The sequence below is a fragment of the Nuphar pumila genome, chromosome 7 (assembly GCF_984573655.1).
Source record: "Nuphar pumila chromosome 7, dmNupPumi1.hap1.1, whole genome shotgun sequence".
NCBI lineage: Eukaryota > Viridiplantae > Streptophyta > Magnoliopsida > Nymphaeales > Nymphaeaceae > Nuphar > Nuphar pumila.
Window position 1 is genome coordinate 57,806,214 of NC_143255.1, and position 11,694 is coordinate 57,817,907.

Genomic DNA, 11,694 nt, shown 5'->3' on the forward strand with positions numbered 1-11,694 from the left:
ACGGTTCAGCAAAACTAACTAAGATAGTTGCAATGAGCTGGTTCTGTTACCTTCACAGGGGGTGGTTCTTTTTTTATCCTGGATTGGTCGGTTCGGCCTTTTAGCCGACCGCTTCAGGGTGGGTTCAACATTCAGTCGAGCCTGAACTGGCTATTTTGTTTGGATCGGGGCATAACTGACCCGGTTCGATCCCCATTTGGGCGTGGGGACTGAACTGTGTCATATGCAGGCCATGCCTATTCAGACCTAACCCTGTGACTTATTCTTTCTGCTCGTATATAGTGGGTTGGATCTGACCCGTTTCGGGTCAAATCAACTTTGGGACCCTGCTGGTGGGTCCGGCCAGGCCCGATTGGTCAAACTCGTGCTCTAGACCTATAAAAAAAATTTAAGGATTTTATATGGCTATTTGGCGTGTATTATGGGTCACTTTGGTAGGTCGATATTTGGTTACTTTTCGACTCATGTATATTATTATGTTATCTTATTTTATTCATATGCATGTGTAGACACATTTGAACGTTGGTATTATTTCTGATTTTGGGCTCGATATTTTAAATTGAATTGATTGAATCAGTATGTTGCCAAAGTAACCTCTATTGTGTAGGTTAATTCATTTTAGAATATTGTGATGACTATATATTTGCGGTTCATGCGAATAGTGATCGGCCCAAAAGAAAATTACTATTTGGCCGAACCCAAATATATACTTTCAGTAATAAATATGGGACAATCATTTAGTTTTTCATGTGAATAATGAGTCCGTTAAAAAAAAGCTCATTGTTTGACAGGACTAATTATCCATATTTTGATTATTGTATTAAGAGTACCACTTATAAGTTGACACTTTTATCCAAAGACTAAGTGTCAATGTTGTGCTGGGTATCTTGTGATGGGGTTTACCATTGTTTAAATGTGTATATTTTATATTATTTCATGTAAATATGAATGTTAATCGTGAGCTTGTTTGTTCTTTATTCAGTTAATACATCTGCTTCTATGATATCTGCAAACATTAATTCTATCCCTATTTTGAGCAGTTCAAATTTTAAGAACTGAAAAGAAAATATTATTATTGTGCTTAGTTGTATGGATCTAGATCTTACACTATGAGAAGATCAACCACATGTTCTTACAGATAAGAGTTCTACTGAGGATAAAAAGAACTCTGAGCGGTGGGATTGATCTAATCACATGAGTCTCATGATTATAAAACATGTAATTCTAGAATCCTTCAAGGGCACCATGTCTGAAGAGGCCAATGTCAAACGTTTTCTTGAAGAAATTGAAAAATGTTTTGCAAAAATGAAAAGGCTGAGAGAAGTATCATTCTTTCAAGTCTTATCTCAATGAGGTATAAGGGCAAAGGAAACATTCGGGAGTACATCATGGAGATGTCTCATCTTGCTTCAAAACTCAAGGCACTAAGGTTAGAGTTGTCTGAAGACTTACTCGTGCACTTGGTTTTGATATCCCTTCTTGCACAATACAACCAGTTTAAGGTCAGTTATAACTGCCAGAAGGAGAAATGAATTCATTTCATACTGTATGCAAGAAGAGGATAGGATGAAGCAAGAAAAGACAAAAAGTGCTCATCTGACAGCAACCTCTAAGGATAGGTTTAAAGACATCAGGACCCAAAGTCTCGTTGTTTTTTTATAAAAGGGAGGGTCACGTGAAGAAGGATTGTACCAAGTATCATGCTTGGTGTGAGAAGAAAGGTACACTCCTTACTCTAGTTCGTTCTAAAGTTAATTTGACCTTTATACCTGAACACACTTGGTGGATGGATTCTGGTGCTACCACTCACATAAGTGTGTCTATACAAGGTTGTCTAAGTTGTCAACTGTCAATTGATGTTGAAAGATTTATCTATGTGGGTGATGGCGAACCAGTTGAAGTTGAGTCAATAGGAACTTTTAGGTTACTTTTAAAGACTGAAAATTATTTAGATTTGAAAGAAACATTTATTTTGTCATCTTTTAGGCAAAATTTAGTTTTTATTTTTATTTTGGACAAATATGGTTATTCTTGTTTATTTAAAAATAATGAATTTAAATTATTTTTTTATTCAAATCTTATTGAGACCGTCTCTTTATCTACAATTGATAACCTATATTTGTTTGATACTATTGTCTCATTTAATAAAACCTTGCAATTAAGTTCTCGTGGTACAAAACAAAAAATAACAAATAAGAATTTTGCTTTGTTATGGCATAAACGCTTAGGTCATATTTCTAAACAAAGAATTGAAAGGCTTGTGTCAAATGAGATTTTTGGTTTCCTTGATTTCACTGAATTTCAGGTTTGTATTGAGTGTATAAAAGGAAAATAAACAAACATAAGAAAATTAGGTGCCAAAAGGAGAACAGACGTCTTAGAATTAATTCATACAGATATTTATGGACCCTTCCCTACGACTTCTTGGAATGATCAACAATATTTTATTATGTTCATAGATGACTATTCTCGTTATGGGTACATATATTTGATTCATGAAAAGTCTCAGTCCCTGGATGTGTTCAAATCTTTTAAGGTCGAAGTTAAAAACCAACTTAGGAAAAGAATTAAGGTCGTCAGATCTGACCATGGTGGTGAGTAATATGACAGATATGATGGATCAAGTGAATAACGTTCGTAGCCTTTTGCTAAATTCTTAGAGAAATATGGGATCGTCTCTCAATATACCATGTCAGGCACCCCTAACATGAATGGTGTTACTGAAAGACGAAACAAGACTCTTAAGGATATGGTAAGGAGCATGAATTCTCATTTTACCTTACCAGAGTCTCTCTAAGGAGAAACATTAAAGACTGCAACCTATGTTTTGAACAGGGTACCCTCTAAAGCAGTAACCAAGACCCCATATGAATTATGGACTAGCTGAAAGCCTAGTTTAAAATATTTTCATATTTGGTCTTACAGGCCATATAAAAAGAAACTGAATTTAAGAACGGTTAGCTGCTATTTTGTTGGGTATTCTGAAAGGTCTAGGGCTATAAGTGTTATGACCCTGCGAATAAGTCTTTTTTCAAAACGAAAAACACTTGTTTCTTTGAGGGTGCTGAGTTTGGGGGGAGTGATAAAAGTAAAAGACATTATTTTTCAAGAAGAGTCGCTTTCGCTTCCTATAGTTGTGGATGACAATGATCAGATTCTCATTCCTGACATTATTCTCACAAATTCGGATCAAAGTAATGCCTTAGATCTCCCTATCCAAAATCAAGCATCTACTCCTAGAGTTCAAACTGAACAACCTCAAGAACTAGTGTCATTAATGAACTCCATTAGAGAGAGAAGAAAGGCAATTTCAGATGATTATATTGTCTATCTATAAGAACATGAGGGTGATATTGGTCTAATGGAAGATGATCCTATCAACCTCCATCAAGCCACACAAAGTTTTAACTCTCAAAAATAGATTGAAGTAATGCATGAGGAGATTAAATCCATGAGTGACAATGATGTATGAGATCTTGTCTCATTACCTGAAGGTGTGAAACCCATTGGTTGCAAATGGATATTTAAAACCAAAAGGAACTCAAAGGGTAATGTAGAAAGATATAAGGCTCATCTTGTTGCAAAAGGGTTTACTCAAAAGAAATTGACTACATAGAGACTTTCTCTCTGGTTTCTATGAAAGACTCTTTTAGGATTATGATAGTACTTGTGGTTCATTATGACTTAGAGCTACATTATATGGATGTTAAAACTGCATTTCTTAATAGGGACATCAATGAAACAGTATACATGGTCCAACCAGAATATTTTGTCTCAGGCGATGCCAAGAAAATGGTTTGCAAACTAAATAAATCCATCTATGGACTTAAGCAAGATTCCCGTCAGTAGTATCATAAATTTCATCAAGTTGTCCTCTCGTTTGGTTTTGAGATGAATGTGATTGATGAAAGCATATACCATAAGTTCAGTGGAAGTAAATTTATTTCTCTGGTATTGTATGTGGATGACATATTGCTTTTCAGTAATGCTATGGGCATACTGCACGAAACTAAGAGATTTATGACAAAGAAATTTGAAATGAAAGATCTTGGAGACGTCTTTTTATATTAGAGATCTAGATACATCGAGACCATTCTCGGGGTATTATTGGATTATCACAAAAGAGCTATATTGAAAGAATTCTGGAAAGGTATGGCATGAAGGATTGCAAACCAGGGATACTCCTGTTGCTAAAGGAGACAAGTTTAGTCTCGCTCAGTGCCCCCAAACACCAGTCTGAGATTAATGCTATGGGACAAATTTTCTATGCATCTGTTGTGGGGAGTCTCATGTATGCTCAAGTATGTACGCATTTGGACTTAGCGTACATCGTTGGGATGTTAGGCAGATATCTTAGTAACTCAGGTATGGATCATTAGAAAGCAGTCAAATGGGTTATACGGTATTTGCAAAGAACAAAAGGTTGCATGCTCACATACAGGAAGTCAGATCAGTTATAAATTATTGGGTATTCTAATTTTGACTTTACAGAATGCCAAGACAGTCGCAGATCCATGTCAGACTATGTTTTTCTGTTGGCTAGAGAAGCTATTTCCTGAAGGAGTGCCAAGCAGTCACTCATTGCTTCTTTCATTATGACAACAAAATTCATGGCTTGTTATGAGGCATTCAATCATGGGATATGACTACGTAATTTTGTTTGTCACTGGGCTACAGATTTTGGATAATGTTGATAGATCGCTTAAGTTATTTTGTAACAATAATTCAGCAGTGCTATATTCCAATAATAACAGGAGCTCATTGAAGTTAAAGCATATTGACATTAAGTTTCTTGTTGTTAAAGAAAAAGTACAGAATTGTTAGATATCGATAGAACATATTGGCACAAAATCCATGATTGTGAATCAACTTACTAAAGGTTTGCCACCCAAGGTCTTTCACGAGCATATTGCTCGCATGGGTGTTTTATCATTTTATGATATCTTGGTTTAGTGGAAGTTTATATTTAGTCGTTCTATGATATAATAAAGTTGATTTTATCACTTTGGTATAAAGTTAAAGTTTAAGTTGCATTTGTACTCATTATGTTGCGATCTCACTAAAGTTTTTAGTAGGACCACTTGAAAATAGGCATGTTTGATCACATTGTATGTAATTTTCATGCTTCACATCCATACTTGATTCTTGTCATTTGGTTGTGTGTCAATATATGTGATCATTGAGGGGTCCAATTACGTTATTTGTAATGAATACGCTTTGGTTCTATGTTGACATGATCAATAGACCGGATTGGTAGAGATATCAATTGATAAGACAATATTTTTGAGTTCATGAGGTTACAATGTGTGATCATAAGGTTACGTATGTGACCCAAGTGAGAGATTGTTATAAAATCGTGAGGGCCTACATACAGTGAACCACACATCGTAAGTTTGTCTTAGTTTCAGGCCCGGTTCATGTGGTCTAATCCGAATGGGCTCAGTGGTATCTCAAATGGTATGAAACACTACGTGGAGAGACTTGCCTTGTCTACAACTCTATAATAGGTTGAGTTGAGACAGATTCCTAAATGCATTAGGTTATGGTCCCCAAACCTTATATAAAGGCCTTCCCTCTTCATATTCTCCATAAGTTAGAAAGAGATTGAATCCCTCTCATCAGGTTTAGAGAAAGAAAAATGACCAAATATATAGGTTCTAGAATATCATACCCGTCAACGATTAATTAGAGCACTATGGATTCAGGTATAGCTTTCGCTTTTGGTTTTATTCTGTTTATAATTTCAACGGTTTAGCGAGGGCATGTTAGCGGTCCTATTTTAGTATTCGGTGGATTTAAAATCCAACATAAATTACATGGCATGTAAGAGAGAAAGAGGTCTAAGGCTCAAATTTGATTCTTCACAGTTTTATAATCCATGTTCATCTTCTGGCTCGTCTGACTCAGGCTCAACTCATATAGACACGAGTTTGAGGTCAAGCTGGGTTTAATGGTGAACAATCCAAGTGAGAACAAGGCCATATTCAGTTTGCTCGGCTGGGGACTTGAGATTGGGGATTGCCCCCAATTAAAACCTTATTCAAAGTGGTTTAGTTTTAGCCCACGTAATGTTGGTGATCCTCGGTAGGCCAACCAGCATTTTCCTTGTAAAATAATCACAATGGCTAAGGTTTAAAATGGAAAAATAATGGGCGCAGCAAAAATCTTGTCAGAAATTAGATTTTTTTTTTGTTAAATTTTCCCATGGTTTTATTGATAAAATATAAAAAGTAAGTAATTTAATAAATTTAAAAATAACAAAAAAAAATAAATACATAAAAAATAAAATAAAACAACCCGTTTTAACCCTATGAGATAGCCGTAATTAAGAAAACATGAACATCAGGGTAACATTGTGATGTTTTCATTACAACGATATAATCATGATATTTTGGCTGCATGTTTAGAACAACTAGCAAGATGTCATTTTTCTTTTTTGCAATATTTTTTATAATATCCGATATTTCTCACTATGCTTGTACGTAATATAACAGATTGCCAAGCAGATGATCGATAAAGCGAGAAGCAGCTGGTTGAGGTATGGTTGAACTAATAATTCCTTATCTTGTTGGTATGGTTTTCTTTCTTGGAATTAGGTAAGCAGGTGGGGTCACGAGGCAGGGGAAGTAGAGAAAGGTACTCACCGGCCGGTCTAAGTAGAACCCAGTTATAAATACTACCACACACACAAAGGGACATCCGAGGTCCGCAAACTTCATGTGGTGGTGGAACCTAAACAAATCAATAACAATGGCGGCTCAAGGAGAGAGGAAGGATGTGGTTTGTGTCACGGGTGCGGCCGGGTACGTCGGCTCATGGCTCATAATGAGATTACTTGAACACGGGTTCACGGTCAAGGCCACGGTTCGCGATCCAGGTGGGGTTCTTTTGCGCTTTTGTTCTTTTTACCAATTCAATCTATTCTCTCAGTAAATAAGGTCAAAGTGGTTCCAAGAGATCTGCTGCATGCATGGTAGTTGTTGGTCTATTAGGTTGGAGCTCACTTCCTTCCCACCGGCTGCTTTTTGTTGCAGCCACCGTGGGAAACGCTGGTTTTCCCATGAAACAGACGGGCCAATGAGGCTTGCCATTCCGTTATGATTAGTGATATAGATTAATTACTTTGGTTTTTTTTATTATGGGAGAGAAATTGGTTTTTGTTTTGACAGAGATCCTTGGGATATGTAATTAATGACAGGCAATACGAAGAAGATTAAACATCTTATCGATCTGCCCCATGCCAAAGAGAGACTGACCCTTTGGAAGGCTGACCTTAATGATGAAGGAAGCTTTGATGAAGCCATCAGTGGATGCATGGGGGTGTTCCACGTCGCCACTCCTATGGACTTCCTATCCCAAGAACCCGATGTGAGGGTTTCTGCAGTTTGGTCATTGGTGGCACCCACCAACTTGGCAAATATATTCTTTTGTGTGTTTTATATATGACACTGACAGTGTATTAATATTTGTGTTTTCTTGCAGAATGAAGTGATTAAGCCAGCAGTGAACGGGATGTTGAACATCATGAGGTCATGCCTCAAGGCTAAAACTGTGAGGCGCATAGTTTTTACCTCATCAGCTGGCACTGTTAACATCCAGGAACAACGAAAACCAGTGTATGATGAGGATTGCTGGAGTGACGTTGAATTTTGCAGGAAAATAAAGATGACAGGCTGGGTAAGTGCCTCCACCCTGCCTCATTACTTGCTTGTGCAGCAATGACCGAGTGGGCTTGCCTCGATTATTAAATATAGGCCTTCTGTAACTTTCTACTACAGTCTCTGACAAAAATGCAAGTGATCTGTTGCAAGGTTCAATTCAACCACAGAGATGAATGTGAGCACGTCTAGTTTTGGGTCACACTGGTTTTACGTGTCTATGTAACAAGGCTGGAAACATGACACCAAGTGTGAACAATAGAGCCCATGTCTGGTTAGGGAAGATTGTGGTTTCTCACTTGACATGGGACAATTATAATTCAAAACCTATACGAGGCAACTCTTGCCACAAGGCCGAAGTGGGGTGTAGGCTCCTCCTCAATGGGCAGAAGGGACCTCAAGGGTTTCACCAACCGGAGGCCTGCCCATGTGCAGTTTAGCAATGGGGAGTTTTTACTTGGCCTAGCCAAACAGGAAAAAAAATACAAACAAACAAAAAAAAAAGGAAAGAATTTGGACATCATGTGAGCACCTCTGGTTCAATTCAACTGTAGCGATGCGTATGATCTCTTCTGGTTTTGGTCTTAGTGTCTTCGAGTTCTGCGTCTATGTAACAAGGCATGACACATCTCACAAAATGTGACCCGTATCCATCCGACATGTTTTTTAACTTTTTATCATCTTTTTTTATGTATTTTAACAATCTTTATTCTTTAGTATGTGTTTTAAAAGTGTTCTTATATTGAAGGAATATTCCTTATCTATGTATTTTTGTATAGGAAAAATTAAGTAGCATTAAACTCCTGCCAGTTATACAACTATACCATTGGGTTTTGAACAGAAGGTGACGTGCACTAGCTGCTCCTACCAGACAAGCAGAACCCGCCGTTGGTAAAATAACATTATTTTTATGAATTACATATTTAACCAAAATGTGCGTTACTAGGGCAACTCATACTTGGCCAGATGTATTGGCCTTTTTCTTGGTCTGTCCAGCTTACAGACGAGTACGTACTAAACCTTCAAAACTGTGATTTAGGAGAGCAGATCAGGTGATTTCACATCTTCACTGTCCATTGCTTCATCCCACAAGAACCACATGGTCCTTGTGTGTACATTGTGGCCGGTGAGGATGCCAAATCACTTGATCTGCTCTAGTGATTTAGCCCGAGTACTGAGCCTTGGAGCAAAAGCCAGTCACGCGTCCAAGTCTCCCAATATCAATAGCCTGGTCTTTAGAATTTTAACAATTTACAAAAAGGGGCTTAACCATAGAGCTATTTACCACAAGACACCTAACATTCAGAATATTACAACTAATCGCCTGAAATTTGAAAGTAGTGCTCAAACAGACGCTTGAGGCAACCACCGTTGGTTTGACCCTGGTTTAAGGTGAGTTTAGTGTTGTTAAATGACAGAATTACCCTTCAGGTTATAGTCTTACGTTCCCCCAAACGCAATGGCGTTCCTTCAAGTCTCCAAACATGCCAAACCACCAGACTTGAGACTTGTGGCCACATCATCTTTGATGGTGTGTGTTTTTTGATTGCCAAAATGGCCGTGAGTCACCAACAGAGCGTGATTATCATCATTATGATGATCGTCATTGGTCAGATGCATGTCTGCCCTTGATAATGTGGTGGTTGGTCGCATTCACAGGCTAGATTAATGGATCCAGGGTAAGAGTTGCTGTCAAGTGCAAAACCGTAAATTTATACTCCAACTCCAACCCAGGCGGTGATTTAAAATCATATTTCTTAACCTAGGCAGTATGCTGTAATATTTGAAATATCAGGTACTTTCTGTAAATATGGCAAAAGTTAGGCGCTTTTTTGTAAATTGTTCAATTCTCTTTGGCATGACTCTAATTCGTTTTCATTTTTTATTTTTTTCTGGGGGCGTTAAGATGTACTTTGTTTCCAAAACCTTGGCGGAGAGAGCTGCATGGGAATTTGCTAAAGAAAATAACTTGGATTTTATTACCATCGTACCAACGCTGGTGGTTGGTCCCTTCTTAATGGCTTCAATGCCTCCTAGCATGATCACAGCTCTCGCATTGATTACAGGTACACTCTTTCTCAACTAGAATGTTAATACTAATCTCAAACTTGGCTTATGAATTGGGCATCAGAAGAAAAAAGGCCAAAGGGGCCCGGCCCAGTTCATGAACCGAAACTCTAGGCAAGAATTTCATTAGCCCAGTTCGTTGGACTTCATGAACTTTTTCATATCTGATATGAATCAAATATGTGTGCTTGTAGGATCCAATCTTACAATGATGGCTATAATTGTGTGCAGGCAATGAAGCTCACTACTCAATTCTGAAGCAAGTACAGCTGGTGCACCTGGATGACTTGTGCAACGCTCACATCTTTTTATTTGACCATCCTGAGGCCAGGGGGAGATACATTTGCTCCTCTGATGATACCACAATTTATGATCTAGCTAAACTGCTGCAGAGAAAGTACCCAGAGTTTAATGTCCCAACAAAGTAAGTTGCGCCAATACCAGTTCTTCCTCTTCTGTTGTTGAGCACTACTGGTTAGCCCCAACTTGGCTCTGCAGTTGTTACACACCAATCTCGTTGCAAATCAACAATGTGTTCCATCTATATAGTGTGAAACAAGACCCAATTCAATAAGCTACTGGGATCTATACGACTAGTTGGCTATGGTTTCTAACATTCACATTGAGTGTGTCTATGTGAAGTTTGTGGAGTATCATGGTTGGTAACATGAGTTCATGAACTCACATTTCTTAGCAAACTGGTTCAAATTTCATAATGACACCAGACTAACCTTGGTGTAATGATCAAGATGACGAATTCATTACTCTGAATATACAATCCTTTTTTGGTGACATGAGTAGGTTCAAGGGAATTGATGAAACAGTGAAGCCCATTCATTTTTCATCCAAGAAGCTGTTGGACTTGGGGTTCAAGTACCAATACACAATGGAGGAGATGTATGATGGTGCCATCCAATCATGCCGTGAGAAGCATTTGATACCCATACCAGATGCTCCGGAAGACAAGCCACTAAGTGGAAGCCTAATAGAGGGCCAATTGGTTAATGCAAATGTCAAGAGAGAGGGATTAATGAAAGACAAAGACGATCAGGTCAGTGTGGCTGCAGTTTAGGTGGCAATACATGCTATAAATGTCCACTAGCCAGGAATGGTAGGGAGTGGGAATTAATGCTTTTTCTTAATCATGGTTGTAAGTCTTTTGCTTATTGGAAAAAACAAGAGTGGAAAATGCATTACCAGTTGCAAGAACGCAGGCATCCGCCTATTCCTATGATCATGTGACTCTGTGTGTGTGTGTGTGTGTGTGTGGATCAGAGCAATACACGCCGTTTTAGCCACATGCTCCTGGTGACAACCGGGCATGCTATGCTATCAAAACACATGGACATGTATGGATATTACTTTAATATTGTAAAATAAAATTTCATAATAATTCAATAAAACACAATTTTGTATATTAAACTATCAAAAAGTAGTGTTTTATTGATTTAAAAATAAAAAAATGGCGTTCTATTATGTTTTTTCAAAAAAAAAAAAATCAAACTCATGTCACGTTTCGGTCATACCGATGTCTTTGTTACATCAGAGAGAGAGAGTGATATGATCTTGAATGGATTCCAGGTGAATGTCTGATACTCTGAGGCTCTGTTTGGGAGCCCGAAATGACAGGGAAGATGGTTATTGGTAAGGGTTTAATTAATTATTATCACTTACCTCCACATGTATTTGGAAACACTGCTTTGGGAGATCAGAATGGTGTTGAGTAGGGGTGGGTATAGGTCCGGCCCAGCCTGCCAGGCTTTAAGTGCGGCCTAGCCTCGGTTCTTAACTGGCTCAGGTTTAAAGAGCAGCCTGGCCCATTGGCCCAACGGGTCAATGTGAAGCGGGCTGGGTCCAGGACAGCCCGGCCCAAATTCATTTCTAAATAGTAATAATAATTAATAAGTTCCCAACTTTTCATGCACCTAATTAATAATGTTTTTAATTTTTATAAAATTAATGTAACTAA

At 38.0% G+C, this 11,694-nt stretch overlaps 1 protein-coding gene across 1 annotated transcript; it reads left to right on the plus strand.

Annotated features, from left to right (window-relative positions):
- Nucleotides 1–6,750: 6,750 nt before the first annotated feature.
- Nucleotides 6,751–10,797, plus strand: LOC149832324 (dihydroflavonol 4-reductase-like). Its single transcript, XM_090013222.1, has 6 exons — nucleotides 6,751–6,877; nucleotides 7,199–7,368; nucleotides 7,483–7,677; nucleotides 9,565–9,724; nucleotides 9,957–10,149; nucleotides 10,527–10,797. Exons 1-6 carry the CDS (start codon nucleotides 6,751–6,753, stop codon nucleotides 10,795–10,797), a joined length of 1,116 nt encoding a protein of 371 aa, XP_089869348.1.
- The last annotated feature ends 897 nt before the right edge of the window (nucleotides 10,798–11,694 follow it).